This window comes from Piliocolobus tephrosceles, chromosome 13 (assembly GCF_002776525.5).
Source record: "Piliocolobus tephrosceles isolate RC106 chromosome 13, ASM277652v3, whole genome shotgun sequence".
In the NCBI taxonomy this organism is placed as follows: Eukaryota; Metazoa; Chordata; class Mammalia; order Primates; family Cercopithecidae; genus Piliocolobus; species Piliocolobus tephrosceles.
Genome location: NC_045446.1, coordinates 29,428,957 through 29,456,284, shown reverse-complemented (window position 1 = coordinate 29,456,284; position 27,328 = coordinate 29,428,957). Strand labels below are relative to the sequence as shown.

The following is a 27,328-nucleotide window of genomic DNA, read 5'->3' as shown; positions in this document are numbered from 1 at the left end:
TTCTTGCTGATTATATTGACAGTAGTTAAAAAGTTTGACAAGCTGTTCTCTTGATGAGGCTGTGGAGGGAAGGGAAGAAGCAGGCACTCTCGGACATTGCTGGAGGAAATGCTAAATGGTGTAAATACTAGGGAAGAGAATTTGGCACTATCTGGAAAAATTACATTTATGTTTACCCTTTGGCCTAGCAGCTTTACTTCGAGGGATCTGTCTCAGTGTTACAGCAGCAAAAATAGGAAAAGTCACAAACACACACTAGGCTGTTTATCACAGCATTGTTTGAAATAGCAAAAGGTGGAAACAACCCAAATGTTGGTTAGTACAGGATTTGTTGAATAACTTTTACATATCCACAACTGTAAAAAGGAATGAGGAATATCTCTCTATACTGCTATGGAGTGATGTTCATTGAAAAAAGCAAGGTACAGACAAGTGAGTATAGTATATATCATTTATCAAAGAAAGAGGTGGCAGTGCTAATATTTAAGAAATTAAAAAGAAAGGATAAAATAAAACTTTAAAAACAACAATAGATGGTTATTTACAGAGTAATGGAGGGAATAGTGTTGGGGAGAAACTGGAAGCTGGACTTCTCTGAATATATCTTGTTTTGTCTCTTTGACTTTGGGACCATATACATATTTTGCCCAAGTTTAAAACAAAATTAAAATGTAAACGAGTCCTAAAGATTGAAACAATGAGACAAGTGATTCTAATTCATTTTTTTCTCTCTCTCTTTCTCTCTCTCAATTTGCTTACATAACCATACAGAGAGGCACTATTTCAAATGTCAGATATTTGATTATATGCCCTAATAGATTATAACTGAAGGATAAAGCATCTCCAAAAGTATAATCCTCAACTGTTAGAGTAATCATATTATGCTGGTTATGTTGGTATTGTTATTCTAAGGCTTTTTTGTGTATTTTATGGGATAAAGCAAATGACTGGTTAAGATAGTATCATTGGAAACTTACATTTTTAGTGTAGTTTAAAGGAGAAACAGGTAAAAGTTTCTAAGGTTAGGAAAGACTCTTGATGGTAAATTTTCTAGCTCTTTCCCCTGGCAATGCCTGGAAACAAGGACCAATCCAGTCGCAGTGAGCACCCCTAGAACCCAGAGTGTAGTCTCTAAATATCAGTTCCCACTAAAGTAAATGAAGGCTCCTTGGAGAGTAGCTACTTGCCAGGTCTAGGGCAGGAGATGTGCAGATGAGCTTTTAATATCTTGTCAGTTCAGAAAGTAAGGAAGCTGTCAAAAACTCCTGAGGGCATCTTAAAGGACTCAGGAGCCATAGATGAGATAGTTTGAGGATCACTAAGGATAATAAGGATAATATATTTAATATATTTCAATACATTAAATATATTTGAACCCTAAGTTCACAGTAATACTAAAGGAAAAAAAATAATTGGTTAGCTGTAGAGGGTGCTAAGAAATAACTCATTTTGAAAATGTAATAAATGGAAAGACTCAAGCATTTTTCTCTACCTTTTCTGCTATATAAACTGTAACTCTGAGTAACGAAGTAATTGATGAGAAGTTTCTCATTATTAGCATATCGCAGTTGTTAAAAGATAGAAGAATCATAGAATGTCACTGTATCGCCATTTTGCAATCTCTGGTAAAATAGTATCATTAACAGCTGCTAACAGCACAAAAAGAGAGATAACCAGATATTACATGCTTCCCACTGTGAAGTAGTCTTGCCAGAAAATTGAACCAAATACATTCAAGCCTATAGCTCTAACTATCATTTTCCAGGAAATACAGGGGGAAATATAACATGTTCAGTGACACGATCAGAAGTATATCAGCAAAAGCTAAACTGAGGAATTCTATATGCCAGTTTCTTCAACCAATAAATTTCAGGGTGGCAGGGAAGAGCTCGGGGGAGGCAGGTGGGCGAACCTATAGCATACAAGAGATTTGAGACCAGTGCCAACGTATGGACCTTATTTTAATTATGATTCAAGCAAACAAAACAGATGGGGACATTTGAAAACTGGCTGGATATTTAATGATGCTAAGGATTTTTTTTTTTTTTTTGAGACACGATCTCACTCTGTTGCCCAGCCTGAAGTGTAGTGGTGCGATCTCTGCTCACTGCAGCCTCAACCTGGGCTAAGGGTGATTCTCCCACCTAAGTCTCTTGAGTATCTGGGACCACAGGCACGCGCCACCATGCCTGGTTAGTTTTTTGTATTTTTTTAGAGATGGGGTTTCCCTGTGTTGCTCACGCTGGTTTTGAACTCCTTGGCTCAAGTGATTCTCCTGCCTCGACCTCCCAAAGTGCTAGGATTACAGGCATAAGGCACTGCACCCAGCGTAAGGATTATTAATTCTAAAGGTTTAATAATATTTTGGTTATATTTTGATTATTTTAAAAAAATAATCTCACCTATAAGAGATGTGAGATGAAATACTTATGTATGAAATGACAGTATCTCTGGGATTAGCTTCAGAATAACCCTGGTGGAGGTTGAGAGGGTAGGGAGGGGTATAACTGAAACAAGATCGGTCATGAATCACTTGGCAGTTGTATAAGTGAGGTAAAAGGTATATGTGGCTTCATTGCCTTTTCTCACCACTTTTGTATAGTTCGAAATTTATTTTTATATATATATATTTTTAAAAGTTGTACATAGTGCTTTCAGGATATAATTTGAAATGAGAAACTAGTACCAGATGAATTGGAATGTTGATATTATTAAGAGAATATTTGATGCAATACTATCTATAAAGCTGTGTTATGTCACTGTTTCTGGCAACCATTTTGCCAGATTTTAAGTAACTAATACGGTGCTTAGAAAATAAGACTGTGAATAAAAGAGGTGAGTATGTTACAGTGCTCATACAGAAGGATAGAGGAACAGTTAATGTGAAGGAAGCTGGAGAAAGGGACTTTTTGTTTTTCTGGCAGCTACTTTCTTTTCCTTTTCTTTTCCCCTTTTTCCTTTGCCATATGTGGTGGTAGAGTCACCCCTCTAGGTATTCGCCACTGGATAGCCTCTTTTAGCACCCTATGTAGCTGTCTTTCTCTGTGCTTGACTCATTCTGTATCAGGTTAAACTATTGTGGAGGAAAGAGGATGAATCTACAGTACCTATTAGGGAGTGTTAGACAGAAGAATAGAGAAATTAGAGGTGACTGAATGAGTCCCCCACAGCCATTATGATGCTTCACCTGGAGCAATGGTAAGTCAAGTGTTAAAAAGGGAAAGAAAGAAGGAAAGAGCAAGTAGAGAATGAATAACATGGTCTGGGGACGATTTGTCTAATTCCAGAGACTAGCCCCGGCAAGGACTTCCAGGGTATCCTAATGTGATTTAGTAGGCACAGATGTCACTCACACGAATGTTGGTATTGAGTGGTCCAGTCTAGTGCTTATGAAATAGTATCAAGAGTTTAGGCAGTGAGCAGGACACCAGAGTCTGGAAGAGCCGTGTTGTGATTCTAGGAGGTCTAGCCTTTCATGGCATCACTTTTGCCACTAATGATAGGTTTGCGGATCAGAAAGAGGGCTGACAAGTATTTACTTGAGAACCCTAGCCAAATGAGCTGCGGAGTTTGGGACAAGGTCTCACTTCTTTCAGGGAGTCTGGGGTGTAAGGAAAGGCAAGAAAAATTGCTGTGGGTTGAGCCACTATAGAGGTTAGGAGGTATGGTGCCGTGAGGTTATCCAAATGAACATTACTGGTCCTTGATGGACCCAACCAAGTCTGATTGGACATACTACTAAATTTTGTTCCTCAGCGGGGATTATGTCTGAGTTTGTTCTTGTTTGTGCTTCGCTTTGTGACTAACATGGTAATTGGAATAGAACTGCAGTGCTGTAAGTGGTCAGTTAGTAAAGGTATCGGCAGAGGGGAAAGTAAGCCAAAAGCAGGGTACATGACAAGGATCCAAGAAGGCTTTGCAGATGAGGTAGTATTTGAACTGGTCCTTGTAGAATAAATGGGCTTTTTAAAAAAGTGAGAAGGACATCCAGATAGAAAAACATGGGTAAAGTCTTGGAAGAAAGATGTCACCAAGACATACTTTAGCAACAACAGTAGGTCTGGCTGCATTGGGGGCATAATGACTGTAAAATCAGATAGATTATTAGAAGGATCTTGAATACGAATCTGCAGTTTATCAGTCTGTGAGGGTCCTTATCCTAAAGCCAAAATATATCCACATTCATGGTTTCTTAATAGGAAGTGATTTCTTTTTTCTTTCTTTTCTTTTTTTTTTTTTTTTTTTTTTGGGAGACAGAGTCTCACTCTGTTACCCAGGCTTTAGTGCAGTGGCCCGATCTCGCTCACTGCAACCTCCACCTCCCAGATTCACGTGATTCTCGTGCCTCAGCCTCCCAAGTAGCTGGGACTACAGGCGAGCACCACTATGCCTGGCTAATTTTTATATTTTTAGTAGAGACGGAGTTTCACCATGTTGGCCAGGCTGATCTTGAACTCCTGACCTCAAGTGATCTGCCCACCTTGGTCTCCCAAAGTGCTGGGATTACAGGCGTGAGCCACTGTACCTGGGCAGGAAGTGGTTTCTACATACATTTCTGAGCCCTATTAGTAGCATTATGTTGAAAGGAACAGGCCCTAAGAGTAACCTGGTATGAAAAGATAACTATAGGCAATTTAAAGTAGCCTCCTTTTCCTGCTCCCATTTGAAAAGCCAACACTGAGGACTCCTAATCAATGTGACCATCTAAACAGATGGGGTAAAGCATTTGCTCTGTATCGGATATAATATTATAAGTAAATCTTTTCAATGTTAAGTGGTGCTGGAATGCAGAGAAAAGAAAAGGAAATCACCAAGTGTCCCCACGTCTGGAGTGGTGAATGGGAGTTGAGGCCATGTGCATCACTAGGCCTGAGCTGGAAGGCTGGAGTTTCTGACCTTTTTTTTTTTTTTTTTTTTTTTTTGGTGGTGGTGGGGTGGGTGGAAGGAACAAGGAAGGGAAATCAAGAATCAGATTAAGATTTGGATGTGGTAAGATTTGAGATGCATATTAGACATTCAAGTCGAAGGTGTTCAGTAGACAATTGATTATAGGAGTTGAAGTTCAGGAGTGAAGTCTGACTTGGAGACAGAAATTTGAGAGTCATCAGCTTGTGGATGGAATTTAATGCTATGTGATAACAGGCAAATCGATTTTGAATCTATATGGAATAAGAATGCCTACTCCCCTAAAGAGCCCTCCTGAGGGTCAAATTTATAGTACTTGCATTTTCTGGGAACCCACAGGTAGAAGTGAAGTTGTCCTGGACTGATCGCCTCCGTGGGTTACCTGGTAGAAGCCATTATTCTGGAAGAATACAGCTTCTAATCCAAACCACACAGAATTTGCAGATAAAGTCTCACTTAGCAAAAGTCACAATCCCACATTTACTAATGTATGTAGAAGAAGTCTTTTAGGAGTGAAAGTCAGTAGGCATAACAAGCAGCAGGACTGGATCCCAGAACTTCAGTTAATTGGAATTACAAAAGTCCACGCAGATTTGAAAAGGATAAACAGAACTTCTAATAATGAAAAATGTCCCTCAAATTAAAAACTCCCAAACCTCAAGGGTGGGCTGAAGTGTGATTAGACAAGACTGAATGAAGAATTTGTGAATGGTAGGACAACTGGAGGAAATTAGGTTGCATGTAACACATAGAGACAGCACTGGAAAATATGAAAGAGAAGTTGACATATGAAGGGTAAAATGAAAATTATTCAGCAACCCAATAGGAATTTCAGAAGAATGAAAAAGAGGGAAATGGAAAGAGGTAATTTTCAAAGAAAAATTTGGCAGAGAATTTTCTAGAATTTAAGAAAGATACGTGTAATGTAAATGGAAGAGCCAGTACCCCATTGGAAAGCATTTTGAGCAATTGACTCTGCATGGCTGCTACCATATTTTAAAATAATTGTCAGTATCTAAGGAAGTTTTACCTTTATAAATAATGTAATGAATTGGAATCTATTTTTAGGTTTCTTTTCTCTGATGAATTATAGAGCTTTGGCTATTTCCATATTCAGTATGACAGGGTGTTGGTGTCATTAAATAATTTCTCAGACACAGAATAGTCTTTTAGGGATTATTTTAAAAAGATTAACTTTCTTCACACTTTGAGAATTTATAGGTAAGCAGATGAGGGGATTCTTGGGCCACATTTATCTTTCAGACTTCCAGCTCACTGGCAATCTAATAAGTTATTCACACCCATTAGAATATGAGCAGTAAGATAAAGAGCCAGGGGACACATGGTCTCATTATTCTGTTCTTTTTCCCTTTTGATTACAGTGAGCTATTTTCATGTAGGATAGGCCAGGATATATTTTAGGTCCCTGGAGCATGTTTCCCTGAAGGTTGCTCTTAAAATTCTGTGTTCTGCCAACTGAAGGGAAATTTGTTTTTGCCAAAACACAGTAAATAATTGAAAGCAATCTTAATCCTTGGTTCTTAGTAGTTCACTGGCTTCTTTTTTAAGCTCATTACCTTTGTGATTTGTGATCTATAATTTGCTGCTTTTCATGAACACTTATGTACTGTATACATGGGTATCAATATATGTTGAAGTATGCCTGGTTCTTGGTACATTTATGATAACTTGCTTCATTTTATATTAAAAACATTTATATTCTGACACCATACTTTTCATAGATTTTTTTTCTCTTATTAACTATTTTTTGTTTGTTTGAATTTTGAGATTTTTTAAAATGTGTGGTCACCATAGAACAATGAGTTTAGACCTTTGTACATTAAGAAAATTGATATTTTTCATGAAAAATGATAGTGTTGCATCTAATTATGAATCTAGTTTACTTCTAAGCAAAGACTAGATAAGTATTTGAGAACATTCAATGGACAGCAGTTCAGTCTTGAAACCATTAAGTTTTTTCAAAAATCTGAGACTGATTCACAGCTTCTTTTACTAATGCTGTGTGTGTGTGCGCGCGCGTGTGCATGTGCGCACGCACGCGTGACATTTTATGCCAAGGAGATAAGGGTGCAAAGAAAAACTCTGGCCCAGGAATCATAGTTTTTCCTTTGGGGTTCCTCCTCTGCCATGAACTACCTGGGAGTGAGTTGAACTAGATGAAATCTAAGGTACAGAATATCCTGGATTTATAATTCTATGATAACTTATTTTTATTTTCTTTTTTTAAGTAACTGAAATATGCTGTATTATAGCATATGAATTATTTCCATCTTTGTTGAACTCATGAGTCTAAGAAAATAAGTTCTATAATGACTCTTAAAGTACTTCATTTCAGTCTGAGGATTGACTAAAACATTATACATCATAAAATTAGTACAGAAAACACTCTGAAAGTGCTAGGTAACAGCCACAATTTCAAAATCTTTTGAAAGGTCAGTTGAGCTATCATTCGGCATATTAATTACAAGTTTTTTATTTGGAGGGGGCATGTGCTTCAGATATTTTCAGTTTAAACTGGACCTAGTTTATTTTTTCATCAATTGAACTGTCAAATCTGTTAAAATAATAAAAAGGAAAAAAAAAATTCTTGTTGCCCTTTCGTAAGAGAATATTTGAGATTGTGAAAAACCTTGTTTTTTTTCCTCAAAATATTTGAGATCTTTCTGCTCTGCCATGAAGCACTATGGAACAAAACCAGGCAGAGATAATTCCATCAAGCACTTAGCTACACACAGAGTGCCTAGAATGTACATGGTAAGCATGCTTAACCGTGGTGCTTGTTGCTGCAGTGTTCCTTATGTCATGAGACAAGGGTTTTTTTTCTGAATTTCAAATAGTTTTTGTGAAAGTCTTATACTATGTCTAATATACTGTTACTGTTTAAAATTCAGAAATAAAACCATTTTGAAGAAAGCCTTATCCTGTATCACTAGATGCCACTAGAGAGTTATATGGGTCTCTGGATTCTGCTGTAGAAGACGCTTTGGTTCTATTATTTCTGGGAATATGTATATGTTTGTGGTGCTAAAATGGAGAATTTTGAAAAGTACATTTCACAAATAGCTTCCTTTTTTTGGTGTACTATGGTTTTAACAGCTTTATTGAGGTATAATTTACATACCATAACATTTACCTATTTTAAGTATTCAGTGATCTTTAGTAAATATATAGAGTTGTGCAACCATCACCACAATCCAGTTTTAGAACACATTTCTGTCACCCCAAAAAAGATCCCTGCTGCCTGATTGCAGTCATTTTTTTCTCCCATCTCTATCCCTAGACAATTCGCATCTGTTTTTTGTCTCTAAAGTTTTGCCTTTTGTCTACGTTTCATATAAATAGAAGCATGTAATATTTGGTCTTTTGTGACTAGATTTTTTCAGATTTAGCATCAAGGTTCATCCATGTCGTAGCATTTATCAGCTGTTCATTCCTTTTGTTACTGAATTATATTCCATCATTATGCCTTTTTACACTTATTGCTAAATCTTTGTATTATATCAGAATTTTAAAATTAGTGAATGGAATTATACATTATAGTTTTATTCAGTAGAAGTTTCTGTGGTGATGGAAATGTTCTGTGTTAACCTGTTGAATACAGTAGCTACTAGACTTAGTGTAAGAAGCCAGAGGGATGTGTGGGCAGTTGACCTTGTCTAACAGGGCCCTTCTCAAACTACTACTCATGCCGTCACCCCTTAGGGCAGGACTCAACTGGCCTAGCAACCAGGTTGCCTCAGGTCTTTGGCCATGCAAATATTATCCTTCTTTGTGTGTGTGTAGAGTGAAAAGGGATGACAAACACTGACTAGGGGCCCCTCCTCTATATTCCCAGTCTGCTGTAGGTACTAATTGAATGGGATTGTCATTGCCTGCTTGTTGTACTCTTCTTCAATCAGATTAGGAACTTCTTGAAGCAGGTCTGTCTTACTTTATTACTGTTTTTATCATAGTGTCACACACAGTGTCATTCACATGGAGCTAGCAAATATTTGTGGAGTAAACAATTGAATTATTTTTGTCTCTGATTATTGTTGTCATTATGGTTCAACATAGCACTAAGAAGAGGAAGTTTTCTTTAATGTTCATGTTGATCTGATAACTTGGTCTTACAGATAAAAACTAGCTCTTCTTCCACCACTACCACCACATGCACATTTTACATAAAGACTTTTATTCTTAATTTTTGGCAGAACAAAATTATTTTGTGAAAGCCTCAGGACTTAGTCCATTAATAAAATAAACATCACCATTAACTGTGTTTGACCAAGGCTATACTTAATATCTAGAATTTAAAAAGAGAAAGGGAAGCCTCTGTATACTTCAGTCCTCAGCTCTGGCAGCTGCCCATCGGACAAAGGAACAGGACAATGATGCTGGCGTCAGTGCTGGGGAGCAGCCCTGGGGCGGGCCTCTGCTCTGGCCCCTTCTGGGACCCGCACTCTTGCCCCAGGCCCACTCCACTTCCGCCACTGACATGGACCACGAGAAGATGGTGCAGGAACACTCCAGGGCCGCCATCTCTTTCTTCAAACAGTCAGCTATGAACCTGACAGCTGAGAAGCCATCTGTCACCTCATGCTGTCCAGGACCCTCTATCCTAGCTGCTCAGTCTTTTCCACTCTTCTCCACTTTAAACTCTTTGTGGACAGAACCTTCTCTTTTTGTTGTTTTCATACCCAGTGCTTAGTACAGTGCCTTATACATTAATGTTTGTTGAATGATCTGGTAGAAATGACAGAATATGGAATAAATGTGCCTTGATTCTGGTAGAAATGACAGAATATGGAAAAAAGTGTATCTTGATTCTGGTAGACATGACAGAATATGGAATAAATGTGTCTTGATTCTAAATGGTTATATAGCTAACATTTTATTTTTACCTAGAGATGTTGTAAAGTGTTACATAAAGATGTATGTGAAGCGCTAACACTTCCAGCCCCAAGACTTAAAAAAAATATATATATATTATATATACACACACACACACACACACACTTAAAATTTTCCTGAGAGTCAGAGAGATTAAGTAACTTGGTCAAGATCACTAGTAACTGTCAGAGCTTGGAATCAAACTCATATCTGAATTAGGAGAGGTTCCTTGTAACTACTCTGCCAAGGAATCGTTCTAAGCCACAGCACTACATTTTTGATCACAGCTGAAACTCAGTAGATTTGGAATATTCATGGCTCGTTATTTGGTCTCAGAGTTTTCTTTTGGCATTTACATGATGTTTGATTATTGAAAGATAGAACTTTGGTTTTGTGATGAATTAGGGGTAGTGCTTCCATATGTAATATTATTGTGTTTTTAAAACTTTCCTGGGGTTTATTGGTGAAGTTTTCTGTGTCTCTTTTCCCCACTTCCCTCTCTTTTGTCCTCTCATTTTTTCCCAGTCTTTCCTCCTGCTTTTCTCTTCTCCCCTCTCCCTTGGCATTCTCATCTAGCTAACATATATGTCTGTGTTATGTGAAAAGATATAGGTATAGTTTTTTAAAAAAGCAAAAATGGCTGTCTTTTTAAATATCAGAAGTGTGCTACAAATCGAATGTTAGAACCAAAAGAAATGTAAAGGATGGTTTGATGTATACCTTATGAGGAAATAAGGATTTGTGAAGTTATCATGTTTTTTTCTAAAGCATTTTAATCTAAAATTCATTGTGTATGGTGCACTGGCCTGAAACCTGAGGAATGGGGATGGGAATATAAAACACTTAAGTGTCCTATCCCTGTTGTGAAGAAGCTCATAGTCTAGTAAATAGAGGAAATCACAATTTAAAAAAGTAATTAGCAGTAATGTAACATTTTATATGCAATTCGTGATTTTTAAATAAATTAGACCTACTATAGGAATCTGGAATATGAACAAAATTATGTAGGTCAAGTTACTCAGAGAAAGTTATATGGCTGGAGTCGAATCTGTAGTTCTTAAAGTGTGATTGGAATTTGAATACTGATGAACACAAATGATGATATAGCATTTGTCTTGTTTTTCTAAGACCACCAGAGCGAGCACAAAAGAACCAGCAAGTAGGCAAAGGTCGGGAGCAAAACTGCAAGTTTATTTTAGTAACCTAAGGTGTAGAGAAGAAGTCTGTCGGCCTCTGGCAAAGAAGGCCGGCAGAGTTCCCCTCCCCCAAGCTCTCGGACGGAGTTCCGACAGTTCCCACAGCAATGGGAAGCTGGGAAGTCCGCCTGGCTCAATGGCGGAGAGCGGCTTTTCTAGGAGTGGGAGGGCAATAGGTGGGGCATGGGCGTGTCAGGGGCCTTCCGCAGGTGCGACCAGGTAAATCTTGGTCTCTTCAGATTGACGTCACCTGGCGCACGCCCAGTTGGTCTGCACCCTCCCTGGGCACCGGCTGCATTTTCGCGCCTGCGGGAAAAGTTGGGAGGGGGGATGAAGAACCCCGATGTGCACCATCTTGCCTCCGTTCCTCCAAACAGCATTATTTTGTTTTTCTTTGGCTAGAGTCTATTTTCTAGGCATCTAAGAGGTATTTAATTGCTGGGTTTACTAGTTCTATAGTTTCTTCCATGACTATAGCAGAAACCTTTGAGGGTGTGTTTTTTTTTTTTCCTTTTGAAGTACAATCTGTTTTAACCACTAAAACATCTGCCATTTAAAGAAGTATGTAAGATTATATAATCTGACACTGTAGCTTTCTCTGTGACATACAAAGGTCATTTTTGGTCTCTTTCTGCATATCTTACCAGCCTAATCTCTCCTCACTTCTCTGCATACTATTTGCAGTTCCTCTGAAATTTCCTGTTCTCTCTGCCTCCAGGACTCTAAGTATATTACCTTCTACCTGGATCACTGCCTGTTTGCAGATTGTCTCCTCCTTACCTATCTTCAGGCTCAGATTAGGTGGTCATTGTATTCTAGGAAGCCGTTTCTCACCTTCCAAAAACTGAATTAGATGCCCCTCCTAAACATTCCCAGAGCATCCTGACCTCACCTTATCCTGCTGTATTTTCCAGTTTACTTGTCAATGGATATTAAGCAAGCTTCTTGAGGTCAGGAATCTTAAATCTATGCTGTTATTACTGTCCACTGCTGTATAGTCAGTGCCTCTCTCTCTCTATATATATATAATATAGAAATATATATATATTTGTTTGGTTTGAGGCAGAGTTTTTGCTCTTGTCGCCCAGGCTGGAGTGCAATGGTGTGATCTCAGCTCACTGCAACCCCCTTCTCCCAGGTCAAGTGATTCTTCTGCCTCAACCTCCTGAGTAGCTGGGACCACAGGTGCCCACCATCTCTCCTGGCTAAATTTTGTATTTTTAGTAGAGACAGGGTTTCACAGTGTTGGCCAGGCTGGTCTTGAACCCCTGGACTTAGGTGATCCACCCACCTTGGCCTCCCAGAGTTCTGGGATTACAGGTGTGAGCCCCCCCCCATGCCTGGCCACCCCAATATGTTTTTAATAAATGTTTGTTGACTAGGGACATCTCTTTGGGGTTAGACAAAGGACCTTTTAGGTGGTAAATAAATATCATCTAACATATCAATTAAAAATAACTTATATTTAGTGTCTCAGAACTATTTTACCTAAAAATGTAACTATCAATTTGAACATGTTGGTACACGAAGGACTTTCTGTACTATGAACGTTCAGAGCATGTTTGTTAATTTAGTGTGTTAGATTTTCTTTTTTTCCTCTTATGATGCTTGCCTGTTAATATTGCTATTCCAGCTATTTTTGATGTGTGAGGAGGTGTATTTATATGTTACCTATTTTTTATCCCTTTATTTTTTATTCTGTTTTTGTGTTAGGGCTATCTCTTGTAAGCTACATTTACCTAGATTTTATTTTTGTATCCATTTTGATAATCTCTACTTTTAATGGGTGATTTTAATCCATTTATATTTATTGTGATTACTGATACATGTGGACTTATTTCTACCATTTTTTATGCATTTTTATTTTTATCCTCTGCCTTTTCTTTCCATGTGCCTGCCTTCAGTTAATCACCTTATTTTTTATTTTTCCTCTGTTTTTCTAATGCTGTAGATTATATTTGTTTTTAAATTTTAAATTAAATTTTGCCAATGATGTTTAGTGTTATTCAGTATTTTTTTCCTATTATAGGTTGATGCAAAAGTAATTGGGATTTTTGAAAGTAATGTGGTAAAAATAAAATTAGTTTTGCACCAACTGAGTATATCAAAGTTGTTAGCATGCATCTAAACATTTCCTTACCTATCTTATTATTGTTTAGAGTTTGAGTTTTATACTTTTTAAACCCTCAAACATTACTTTAAAAATACAAGTGGTTAACATTTTAGTAATTTTCACAATAACTTGTTTCTTATATGCCATGGGTTCCATCTGCTTCCACTTTTCTTCTTAATGAACTGCATCTTGTAAGAGCTTTTTAAAGAGATCTTTAATAGATGGTAAAATTTCTTAGCCTTTGTATGTCTAAATAATACTTCTCTTTCGTTCTCAAATGATGGTTTGGCAGCATATAAAATTCTAGACAGTTATTTTTCCTCAGTTTTTGAAGATATTACTTCATTGTTTTCCGACCTTTATTGCAGCTGCTAAGTGTGCTCTCAGTCTTTCCATTGAGGTAATCTGTTTTTTTCCCCCTTTGATAGATTTTTAAAAGACTATGTTTTTATCATTGATAGTATGCTATCTCTTTACATTGTATCTAATATGGATTCGTGTTTATATGATCTAATGCTCTTTTTTCTGTTTAATTTTTTTATCAAGGTATAACTTGCATAAACTTTAGGCTCAATTAAATTTTATATACATGTATACCCATGTTACCACCACCTAGATCAAGATTTAGAACATTCTTAGCAAGCTACACAGATCCCTTATGCCCCCTGCTAGTCAGTACACCTACCCTAAACTCATTCAAAACTCTTTGATGATGAGAGTATACATCTCCAGTTCTGGGAAATTCTTAGCTACTGTTTCTTCAGGTATTGCTTCTCCACCATTGCCTCTAGCATCTTCCCTCAGAACTCCATTAGCAAACATTGAAGCCTCAGTCTTTGTCACTTAACTGCTCTTTTCTGTTTTTTGTTTTGTTTTGTTTTTTATTTTTAGTGTTTGTATCTTTTTGTCTGCCTGCATGAAATTCCAGGTAGTTCATTAGTGCTACCTTTCAATTTACTAATTCATACCTTCACTGTTCCCTGTCTAGAATGTATTCTGTTGTTTCTTTTTATTTCAATTACTTAATTTGTCATTTTTAAGATTTCTAATTTTTTTAAAATTTCTACCTGATACTATTTTTTTTTTTAATTTCTTGTTCTTGTGATGGCTCTTCTACTTTCATTTATGTTTTTGGATATCCTCAAGTACTTATTTTACAATCTTTGACAGATTGCACTAAATAAATTGCTTCTGAAAGGAATTTTTATTACAATTATTGATTTTGTGGCTTGCTTTCTTAGCATTTGATTTCTTCATGTGTCTCAGAACTTTCTTCTGCAATTTACTTTTAAGTGGAAAGTTTATGTTTTAATGTCTTCCCTCCTACACAGTTCCCCCTCAATCCCCGCCACCACCCAAGGAATTTTGCAATTGATATTGGGGACTTTGGTAGATACAGCCCTGGAGTCAGAGGGTGACTTGACTCTGTTCCTGGTATTGAGGCAGTATTCTTGTCCCCACCTTCCTAGACCCATGGTTGCTGATTAAAATCATAGCCTTAGTCAACAGGTTTTGATTGTGCATTTTATCAGCCTCACGTTATGAGTAGAAGAACCCTGATGTAGCCCTAGCTTCAAGTAGTGAATTTGATTTGAGTCTCCTATATCCAACAGACTACTTTTAGTTCCCTTTAATTCCCAAAGGAAACTGTTGTACCTCTTTCCCCATGTTTACTCCAAACCTGCTCCTAGATCCAGAAGCTAGTAAGCCTGTAACTTCAGGTCTTCCTCAATATTTTTGAGTTTCCAGATATTTTCTTTTGCAGAGAAGTGATCTGTATTTGACTTTAGTTGTGTCTTTGATTTTCTGTTTTTATGCTTTATATGTTTTATTCATTTATACTGTGTGCTGCCAACAGGTTTTTTGAACTTGCCCTAAGATTTGAACCCCGAAGTACTGCTAATTGTAAAACTTTTCTTCAGGGAATATAGTCAAAATGTTTGAAAAAGTAAGGGGGTATGGAGTCTGGAATTGATTTGTTCAGAGGTGAATACACATTTGTTGCTATTGTCTCTAAAGTTGATTTCATTTTTACATGCTCAATAATCTTTGTAATAGCTTTTTTATTATGACAAGTATAATTTATGTCCGTTATAGAGCTTTTGGAAATTACAGCAAAGCATACACATACACACACACACACACACCCCACAAATAATGAGAATTACTTGTATTTACACAACCCAGAAATAGCTACGGAATATTTTGGTATTTATTTATGTTTTATTCATATGTACATATATACATAGTAATATTTATATTTTAAAAAACAAAACAAACCCAGTCTTGTTTTGTAGGTGAAGTGGTGAGTGCTGGAGATGCGTTATGTGAAATTGAGACTGACAAAGCTGTGGTTACCTTAGATGCAAGCGATGATGGAATCTTGGCCAAAATCGTGGTATGTTTTTATTTTAATTGTCTTCAACAGGATGAAGATTTCTTGAGTGTAAAGTTCATTGTAGTAAAATTACCTTTTATTTTTGCTTCCTTATTTTTAATGTGTATGGTCTACTGCATAATACATTTTTAACTCAAGTGTTTAAAATGTTTTAGAGTTAAGGTCTAGTAGCTTATTTTTCTGTATTTTCTAAATTTTCTGTAATGTGGGTTGTTTTTGTAATGGAATGTTAGAACTTATGTGAAAAGTAAGTGAAATAAAATGCTTAGAGCTACATATGGTAAAAACATGACTATTTAGCTTTATATGGTATATTCCCTGATTGAGCCAACCAGCATGTTTGTTTCTTAATTTCTAGAACGTTTACTAGATAGTATGGTGGAGCAGCTAAGACTGTGGACCCTGGAATCACCCTGCTGACTGATTCATATTATATCTAAAAAGTTCTGCCAGTTATTAGTTACGTAATGATTAGCAAAGTCTTCAACCCCTGTGCCTTTTTCTTCATGTTAAAGTAGAGATGATAAATACCTACCTCATGGGACAGTAGGGAAGACTGAGAGAGTACATACATGCTCATCTCAAGACCTGTTACTCAGTTGCTCAATAAATGTTACTTCTCCCATTACTACAATTGTTTCCTCAGCTCTTGGTGACCATCAGTCACCAAGTCAGTCTGTATGTTTGCCTAGTAATTTTATTGGTTGGTTGCAAGTGGATAATAAGTATCCATTTGCGCCTCTGGAGTTTGATTTGTACAGATGAGCTGCATGTCTATTAGCAGTCCCTTGTGGATGTGTTTTTAGTTCTGAGCCACCAGCTTACCTCTGCTTTGAGCATAGACATAACACCTTCCTTTGTATATTCTATTCAAAGACTACACTTCACAATACTATACTCTAACTAGGTGCAAATCTAGAGACAGTTTTTTATTTGTTTTTCTTACTAGAAAATCCTCTTTTCCTTTTTTTTTTCTAGCACTTATGTTGTATTTTTAACTTCTAATATGTTAAACTTCCTTTACTTGTCATCTCTGATATTGGATACTAGATATAACATTCCAGGTTGAAACATGTTGATAATACAGTTAACTTCCTTTTAGAAATATGAATCAAAGGCCAAAATTTCTGTACATTTGTAACTGGGAAAATATAAATATTCATACCAAAAATAATTTTCTTGACTAATTTATGCAGCATGTTGAAAAATATTGCTTGAATTACCATGTAATAAACCTAGCTACTTTTTATTATGTGTGCTTTTGGCAAACTGTGTTCTTGGCCCCAATTTTGGATTGTTTGGCTGTGGAAATCTTCCAGAATCGATAGCATTTTTCCACTTAGCTGCTAAGTAATACGTTTCAAATTGCTAATCATGTCAGTGGGTCAGCAGTGCCAATTCATCTGGCCCCTATGCTCTGAAAAAGGTTGGGAGTGGGAGTGCATATAGTTGATAGCGGCTTTCGTGGCACAACTATTTTTTTGCCAAAGAAAAGACTGTATATTTAGTCCTTCATGGCTTTATTATTATTCCACATGCTTTTTGGATAATATTTGGGAGTCTGTTCACAACAAGATGTTGCAATTTTATCAGGGAAAAACTAGTAAATTTTTTTTTTTTTTTTTGAGACGGAGTTTCACTCTTGTTGCCCAGCCTGGAGTGCAATGGCACAATCTTGGCTCACCACAACCACCACCTCCTGGCTTCAAGCAATTCTCCTGCCTCAGCCTCCCAAGTAGCTGGGATTTCAGGCATGTGCCACCACACCTGGCTAATTTTGTATTTTTAGTAGAGACGGGTTTCTCCATGTTGGTCAGGCTGGTCTCAAACTCCCGACCTCCAGTAATCCACCCGCCTTAGCCTCCCAAAGTGCTGGGATTACAGGCGTGAGCCGCCACGTCCTGTCAAAACTAGTAAATTTTCATACAAAAATACTTCAGTTATTACACATTTAAAGATCAGTTCATCAGCTTATTCTTAAAGTTAGTATTTAGCAGATTGAACAGCTATTTTAAATGATAAATTAATAAAGTAGAATCTTAGGATGACATATTTAGAGGGTTTATTAGAGGTTCTCTAATTTGGCTTCCAGTATATTTGAGGTTGCTATATAATTTGGCACACCAATTAGGATATTTGTGAGGATGAAAAGGGTATAAGATGTTAAAATTATTTACATTTATGTCGTGTTTGCAATATATTTATTGACTAGCAATATATTTATTGATAGATTTTTATTGATAGACCTTTATTCAAAACAATTTTCAAAAGTAGAATTTTTTCCTAAAAAATAACATCCATGAGTATTAAAGCAAATTTTTTAAAAAACACCTTTTTTAATTGATCATCTGAATACTAAAAACAGCAGAATAATTATTCTCAGTACTATTCACATTCTTCAGTTGGTTTCTTCACTTTATCTCACTCAAATACTGTGTCGTTGGTATTTTTCTAAAGAATACATTTTTAAATACTACTGTATTCATTAGATTCCCCTTCCCCACCCTTACTTTTTCATTAAGTTGCCCACAATCCCATTCAAAGTTGCCTTTTAATGGTTTGAAAGTTTATGGTTGAAATTTGAAGTTGTAGAGCCTTTAATTGATTCTTCTCTCTAGACCATGATATTTTTAATTAAGAAAATAGCCTCTCAGAGCTCAGAGCAAATTCTATTAAATGGAAGATATTCTCAACTCTAATTTTTTCATATTGAAATAGTTATGACACATTGTAAGGAAAGATAGTTTATGTTCCCTATGAATCAAAAGCTAAATTCTTACATCTACTTGTACCTTTTAAATTTGTTTTTTTTAAATACCGGCACCATCTTGAGGTGCTGCACGATAAATTTTGATCAGTTGGATATAGTTTACAGATTTGGGAAATGATTGATTTGGTAGCGATTATATTGGATACTGTCTCTGTCAGACTACATTTAAATCCTGCCTCTGCTACATACTTGTCTTGTGATCTTGAGCAAGTTACATAACCTCTTTGTGCTTTAATTTTCTCATCTATAAATGGGAATAATGATAGTATTTACCTCAGAAGGTTGTTAGGATTAAATGAGTTAATGTTGTGCTAGAACAGTGCCTGAGACTTGAAAGCCAGACAGCTGTTATTCAAGGGCTTAATGAATGTTTCTTCTTCCCCTTTGTATTTTAGCTTATCATTGATTTGTTTTCATTTTCAGTATTTCTTATGTACTTCCTTATAAACCAAAGTTCATTGTCCATATAAGATAAACAGTATACTTTGAAGAATAAAAACAGTTCAAAACTGTATAATGGTTCACACCATGATGGAAAATCATAGTGATGAACCAGGTAAGTCAGTCACGTGACCCAGGTCATCGCCACTAACTGCTGCACATGCTCTGTCAGTAGTCACTTGGTAGCTTTCAAACTGCTCTATTTTAAAGGATAAAAATACTTAAATAATTGCTTAATGTACTGATTTTAAAATACCAGGATTAAAACAGACAATATTTACTTGCACCTTTAATGGAATGAACCCCCTCAATTTCTCTGTTGGACATACTGCTGTAAATGTTTTGCCTCTCATATCCTTGTATACACAGATGAGCTTAGGTGAGCTGTTTGTAGCACATTTGCAGGTGATTCATTGGTTAAGATGTGAGAAGTCTCTGGTACAGAAGCCTCACACTAGTGACCTGGGCTTGAAGGATAGAATTCAGCCTCTGTATGAGAATTATGAAGAAATAGTTTGTCACAGGCCTTACTACCCATTATCGTATATGTTGATGTTTGCCCTTTAGTGATGCCAGCCACATGCTAAACCTTAGGCATGAATTTCTAGCCCATACCAAGGGGACAGTCCCCTGTAGTCTAATACTGATCCATGTTGAATGTATTGTTTTAAAAAAATCCATAATTTGAAGGAAAACACCACAGCAGTAACAACAATAATAATACCTTTAGCAATGAAAATGAAAACAAGTTCCTAGCTACCAGACCCTATTCTAAGGGCCTTACATATAACTCATCTTTTCCTTATAACAACAATGTGAAATAGCTACTGTTATTTGCATCTTACAGCTCAGAAAGCAAGCATGGCGAGATAAGGAAACTACTAAGGTCACATAACTAGTAAGTGGTGGAGCCAGCATTGAAACTCTTGAATTCTGTACACAACTGGGAGGGAAGGCTAATATTTGAAATGATAGACTCAACATTCAGTATTTCAGCATTGATGGGCTCTAAGTTAATAGAGCTATGTATAAAAACCCTACATTTAATATTAAGAAATCATTGGCACAAGAGTAAGAGAGGGCTTTGGTCAAGTAAGCTGAGTGCATAGGAAAACTCTGGCATTTGAGATGTCCTTAGCTCCAGATGCTTTGGTAGAGCAAACTGTATCCATGGAGGTAGCTCGGAGAGGAAAGGGAACAGTAACAGAGGCCTGCTTGGTTTCTAAACAGTTTTGCAAAGAGTACTATTTACTCCTCTATACTAAATCTACACTGGTTTTGAATATTTGCCTCCTACAATGTAAGCAAATGTCTACAGGAAATCAGCACACCTCTGAAAGATCTCTGTTTGCACCAAAGGAATAGGAAAGGTTGAAGAAATTATCTTAAATTCATATAGAGATTTTAATGACTTTAAATGGAATTATAATCAGCTGTATTTTATCTTCTGTTATATATTCAAGTTGTATGGTAGTGCATCACTTGTCCTTGTCCATTATATTTGGGTTTCATGCTTCATGGTGTCACTTTTTTAAATAAAAAAATGTGAATGGTTAAAAATAAATTTTATTTGATATTTAGATAATGATAAAAATTGAAATGATGATAAATGCTGTTTATTGCCTACTTGTGAAGGTGTCAGTGTTATGTTGGTAGAGTATGTATGGAATCGTTTATATGATTTACAGTAAATGAAACAGAAGGTGAGGTATCAGTTTCAGATTTAGTACGGTTGTCTGACTCAGATTTTAGAAATCTATTGATATTTTTAAAACAAAACTTTTTTTAATGCTTTATATTTGAATGATGTTCTTTGTACTTGGATATTGATCCTATTTCTGATTCAGTTTCGAAAGGAATTAACGTTTGTATAAATTTTTAAAGAAAATTAGTCATTTTACTTTGATTTTTGAGTTAGCAATTCACACGCAGGTAATTATGAACACTTTTAGAAGACAAATACTGGTCTGATAATAATCTTAATTCATCTTTTTGACATAGTAAAGAAAATGAACTCTGCAAGAAACAAAATTTTTTAGTGTGTGGCAAACAACTAAGCAACTAAATTTTTCTTGGATTTCTTAGTATTCTTCCATAGCTTGTAATTGATTAAACATTCCTATTCAGTTTTCTATACTAATTTCATATATATATACATTTTGCTTCATCAAAGCATTGCTGTTTTTCTTCCTCATCAGTAATTAGTAAACTTAGCTTCCTAACCCCTTATAACTTATGCCTTATTAACGATAGTGAACATACCAGTAAGCATTGAAATTAGTGTTACTCTGAAGTGTCAAACTCATTCTAGAAGTTATGCTTTTCCTTATCATTACTGTATTAGTGGACACCCTGCAGCCTATCATTTTATTGTTTGTTAAATATAGCTAATGAACCTTATTTAGAGTAATTGAAAGGGAATAATAGAAAATTTTAAGGGAATGACATTTTCTTCCAGTAGTGAACTTATAAAATATTGTTATCTGAAGGTTTTCTAGGGACTTATTTTTAATAAGTAAATTAGAATTAACCCTTTCTTTATAAATTAATGCTGCTGAAATGCTTAAAATACACCTGTCTTAACTTTTAAGAACATTATCTTCAATTTAAGTGTTTAATTGGCATTATCTGTGAAAAAATGCTTTATTAACTGAGACACCACTGTGTTTCTGATATACTTATAAAAAACTCATGAGGTTTTATTTTATTTTTCAGGTTTTATAAATAGATATACAGGGAAATAATTAAATATAAAGAAGTAGACTGTATTTAACATTAACCGGAATAGTTAACCAGTTCTATCTATGCATTGGAATGTTCATCTTTTCAGACTAAGTTTATTGAAAAGATTCTTGCATTAGGTAAATTTTAGTAGATTGGACTAAGTTGAAGGAGTTAATCCCTTCTGAGCTTTTGGAATTCTGAAACCATTGCATAGAAACTGTGTGGGAAAGACAAATGGTTAAAATGTGTAGCCATAGGCTCCTGTTTTGGATTTGTGTTGACATCAAAAAACAAGATGATAATGATGGATCTTATATGTTTATTTGAAGGCTCTCAGAGGATACATTCTAGAGTTATCCTTTATTTCAGAAGGTAGCATTAGCAACTGGGAAGAGGAGAATAGTGAAGGAAGGTATAAGTGGGAGAAAATGGAGAAGGTGACAGGTGGAAGACTGAGGCAAACTGTCTTGGAAGCAGCTTTTAGCTCAAATTAAGATATCTTAAGGGGAAAATTTCCCAACAAAGGAATAAACTATGTAATGCAGTCATGGGGTTTTACTTCTCTACAGTTATTTCTTTTTTAAATATAGGTTGAAGAAGGAAGTAAAAATATACGGCTAGGTTCACTAATTGGTTTGATAGTAGAAGAAGGAGAAGATTGGAAACTTGTTGAAATTCCCAAAGATTTAGGCCCTCCACCACCAGTTTCAAAACCTTCAGAGCCTCGCCCCTCACCAGAACCACAGATTTCCATCCCTGTCAAAAAGGAACACATACCTGGGACACTACAGTGAGTATATTTATTCAAAAGATGATGTAAAAAAATGGTTACGGCAGTTCTTACGGAGTTGTAATCATTATATTCGCACATCGTTGTACATCATATAGAAGTTGCTGTTCTCAGCACACTCAGACCTTAGAGTGTGTGCTTTTTTTTTTTTCAACCATCATTGTTCATTCAGTAAATAGTTATTGAATATCTGCTATGTTCCAAGTACTCTGAAAGCCCTGCTTGCACAATGGAAAACCAAACAGTATGTGTCCATGTTGAGGTTGAATTAGGTTTTAGAAGTCTAGAATGGAATTCAGTATACCAAACTTCATACTCTGTTACCATTTATGGAGTTCTAATTACAGGAATTCCAAGCTTGAGTGTCTGTCTGATATAAAATAGAATTCATGTTTTAACGTGCATTCGTTTACAAACTAGTCTGCATTATGAGTTTCCGGCACAGACTGGAGCTCAATTTTGTCTGTTCTGTAACAAAACAGACAACTTAATACACATCATTTCACTTTAGTTTTACATTGCTTTAATAGAAGAACTCTATAAATTCTAACGTTTCATTTATTTAGTATTCCATATAATTATACAACATTACTTTTTCTTTATGAGAAAAAGATCTTCATAACGTAGACCTCTTCATTCTTAAACATTTTTTCCTTTACTTTATCATTGTCAGAAAAGAATCCACCGTGCTTTTTTTGTGGGGGGCAGTGACAGAATTTGTTCTCATTGCCCAGGCTGGAGTGCAATGGTGCAATCTCAGCTCACTGCAACCTCCGTCTCCTGGGTTCAAGCGATTCTCCTGCCTCAACCTCCTGAGTAGCTGGGATTACAGGCATGCACCACCTTGCCTGGCTAGTTTTTTTGTATTTTTGGTAGAGACAGGGTTTCTCCATGTTGGTCAGGCTGGTCTCAAACTCCTGACTTCATGATCTGCCTGCCTTGTCCTCCCAGAGTGCTGGGGATTACAGGCATGAGCAACCATGTCCTGCCTGCTTTTTGAAATACTGATTTTAAATTCCCTGTGCAAAGTGTTTCTGACTCTGTTGCCTTGACTCCCATTTACTGTCTCCTCTTTCATTTACCCTAAAAATTGGAAGACAGTCTCACTGATGTCTTCTAACTAATGGTCTTCTCCCCTTGCAAAGATAATAATAGTGTATACCCTATTTAAGATCTGTCATCATCAGAGACTTGCATGAATCTGAGGCCCCACTATGTAGGTTAAAAACCTGACCTGTGAACTCTGCATACTTTTGGGCCCACACAGTGAATGAAAAAAAACTTTTATTTTGGTTGGTTGGTCACTAATCTTATATAAATATCTAAAATTTCAGTTTCTCTTGAAAAGTCTAAAGATTTAATAACACTGGGCCCATATGAGAGTTATTTAATACTTCCCTGAAATGCAGCAAGTTCCACAGTTGTTTCTGTTTCTTAGGTTTAATTTCTAGACCCAGCCTGTTTTAATCTGTACTAATCGGGCTTATTTTCTTTATCTGACTGTGTAGTCATTTGTTTACTACTTTGCTTAAAGGAGATATACTGTTAGTCATGTAATCTTAGGTATGCTATATATATATATAAATATATATATATGTTTATATATACAATTCAACCTCAGCAAAACAACCCAATTAAAAAATAGGCAAAGGACTTTAATAATATTTCTCCCAAGAAGATACATAGATTGCCAGCAGGCACATGAAAAAGATGTTCACCGTCACTAACCATTAAGGAAATGAAATCAAAACCACAATGAGACATCCCTTCATACCCTTCAGGATGGCCATTATCAAAACAAACAAACAAACGAAAACCAAACCAGACCCAGAATATGACAGGTGTTGGCAAGGACATGGATAATTTGGAACCCTTGTTGTTGCCTAGTGGAAGTGTAAAATGCTGCAGCTACTGTGGAAAACAGTATGGCAGTTTCTCAGAAAATGAGAATTACCATATCATCTAGCAGGTCCACTTCCGGATAAATATGCAAAATAACTGAAAGCAAAGACTAGAAAGAGATATTTGTACGTCTATGTTCATAGCAACATTATTCACAGTAGCAAAATGGTAGAAACAACTCGTAAGTCCAAAATGCTATGAAATGTGATTCAGCTTTTTAGGAAGGAAATTCTGGTAAATGCTGCATGGATAAACCTTGAGTAAAATAAGCTAGTCACAAAAAGACAAATACTGTATGATTCTATTCATGTGAGGTACCTGAAGTAGTCAAATTGATAGAGACAAAGAGAATGGTTACCAGGGGTTGGGAGGAGGGAGGAATGGAGAGTTACTGTTTAATAGATACAGAGTTCAATTTGGGAAAATGAAAATTTCTGGAGATAGATGGTGGTGATGGTTGCACAGTAGTGTGATTGTGCTAAATGCCACTCAATTATACACCTAAAAATGCTTAAAATGGTAAATTTTAGGTATCATTTGACACAATACAAAATATATGAAGCAACAATATAACAAAATATATGAAGAAACAATTGATGTTTGTGATGAGCACCCATGTGAAAGTAATTGGTTGAAATAGAAGCTCTTTCCCCTAATGAATATTTATTCTTACTAAAACAATATTTAGAAATAGTAACTAAATTTTTATGAAAATGTTTAAAGAATAAAATAAATTGGTACAGATTATTTGACTGTGACCATCTGTGGGAGTCATTTTAACTTTATTATAAGATTTTAAAAATTATTTGCAAAACTGTTGACATTTAGATCTATTTGAATCAAATGTAAGTGTTAATTGGTTCTATTAACCTTCATATTTTTTTCTTAGGTTCCGTTTAAGTCCAGCTGCCCGCAATATTCTGGAAAAACACTCACTGGATGCTAGCCAGGGCACAGCCACTGGCCCTCGGGGGATATTCACTAAAGAGTATGTGTTTGCTTTTTGTAATAACCAATTCCATTATTTATTATGATCATGTTTTTTTGAAAGAAAATAAAAAGAGCTTATTCAGTCTTAAGATTTAAAAGGAGGTACACTGTTCTTTTGTACTTTTAATTGCTTTTATCATTGTAAATTATATTGTGTGCAAGAGTTGTTTTCTGAATAATTATAGCATCACTGAAGAACAACTCTAATTTGGTAACTAAGCAAGATCCTTAGAAGTGGTAATAAATGCAGAAAATTAGAGTGCGGAACAGTGAAACTTTATACAGTATTAAGTGTATGAAATCATGCAGTAACATTTACATTTCTAAAACAAGGAAATATATTTTAAAAAAATTATTTTCATTATCCGTTTGAATTTTATTCACTTGTACTGTTATAAAGCAATTTCCATATACAGTTTGATCTCTTTTTAGATTTTCTTTTCCATTTCATTGATCCATCTGCTCATGAGTTAGTACCATACTTTTTTAGTACCACATTTTTAATTAGAAATGTTTTACTGTATGCTTTACATCTGATAGCGATAGCCTTGCTCTTTTTTTTTTAATTAATCAGTTTTCTTAGTTCATTCTTATTTTATTGTTCTTCCAAATGAATTTTAAGCAGTTCATCTAGCTCCATGGGTAGGAGTGAGGGGTATTTTTATGGGATTGTATCACATTTTAAATAAACTTTGTGAGAACAGACGTCTTTATGATGATGGGTCTTTCTATTCCGCAACACTGGTGTGTCTTTGCATTAGTTTAAATTTTTGGGTCTTTCAAAACAGATGGCCCCTTTTCTGTTGAAACTTAGTCTAGTAGGGTAGACAAAGATTAATCAAATAGGCTTATGAACTAATGTAAAATTTCAGTAGTGTTATGTGCTACATTTCTATTGGCGGTAATAGTAAATGTTTCAAATTGAGTTTATGTTTTAAAGCAATGTACTCATTCCATGTTTATCTAGTATTGATAGAATATAATAAATAATATTGGCCAGAATTTTTATAAGTCAAGAGAGAGCAATGGTTATTAAATTATAAGTGGCAATGTTGGGCCAGGCAACTTCTTCTTTTTTCCACTGGGTTATTTTACTCTTCAGGAAAGCATTGGCTTACTGTTGGGTGTTTATTTTATTGAAAGCAGTATGTAGCTTTAATTCTTAGATATCCTCATTTATCTATATTGCACTCTTACTGATTTGTTAACTGAATGTGAGTATGTGGTTCTATCACACACATACTGTGAAGTTCATGCCACACTGCATGAGTTGGAAATCAGCTGTCCTGAGAGCTGACTGAAAGGCAACATCCCAGACCGTGGGATTTTTAGTTAAAGGACTTAAAAGTTACACTTAGCTGTAAAAAATTAAAATTAAGAACCTTGGTTGCCAGTTAATCCCAGTTTCTTCCCCACACTAATCCCGATTTGTGTCTACTGTTGGTATCTTAATCTTGTTAGTCTCTACCAGTCTGTGCCTTAGTAGCACTCTCTGTAAAAATGGGAGAAAGCAACTATTTTTATAACAAAGTAGACTTGCCTTGCTCATAATTCTGAGGATTAGGAAGAAGAGTCTGTATTTAATTCATTAATCTTTGAGGATTTGGTGAAATGTAAAATAATGATTGTTGCACCTTAGGGGGATCAGTTCTGCAAATTTGTGTAAGATAAACTGGAGCAGAAAAAGATGAGTTAAGGAGATAAATTAATAGGCTCCTAAAGTAATCCAGGTAAGAGCTAATGAATACTTGAATGTGGTTAGAAGATCTAAAAGGAAGATTCCTGATATAGACAACAATGTAAGGATAAAGTCCAGAAACCTTCACAGATTAAATGTGGAGTGTAGGCCAGAGTAGCAACAAATAAAGGAATGAATTTGGATCTGGTCTAGGTGATGATAGTTTTGTCTCCAGAAATAGAAATAAAGGATTTGGGAAGCATTTGTTTTGGTGGAGTTAGTAATGTTTGAAGCTTACTTTCAGGACTTAGAAGCCGTGTAGGTATCAATATCAGTAAGATGAAGATGTATCTCAGGAGACAGTTTGGGATTAGAGAGGTAGATTTGGTAGATAATAAAGCAATTGTTGTAGTTGAGTTCATAAATAGGGAAACTATTTAGAGGTTAAAATCCTTGAGTTGGAGGATACCTGGGAAATGTGGGAAAAGTCAAGGATGGTAGGATCTAAGAAAAGACTCTTAAATTTGG

At 35.8% G+C, this 27,328-nt stretch overlaps 1 protein-coding gene across 2 annotated transcripts in view; it reads left to right on the top strand.

Annotated features, from left to right (window-relative positions):
* The window catches only part of PDHX (pyruvate dehydrogenase complex component X), a 74,083-nt gene that overhangs the window by 16,689 nt on the left and 30,066 nt on the right, over window positions 1-27,328 (top strand). For both annotated transcript variants that reach the window (XM_023185496.3, XM_023185497.2), the window contains exons 3-5: window positions 15,405-15,505; window positions 22,031-22,230; window positions 25,022-25,120. In XM_023185496.3, the coding sequence (XP_023041264.2) occupies window positions 15,405-15,505; window positions 22,031-22,230; window positions 25,022-25,120 (400 nt within the window). The remainder of the gene's footprint in view (window positions 1-15,404; window positions 15,506-22,030; window positions 22,231-25,021; window positions 25,121-27,328) is intronic.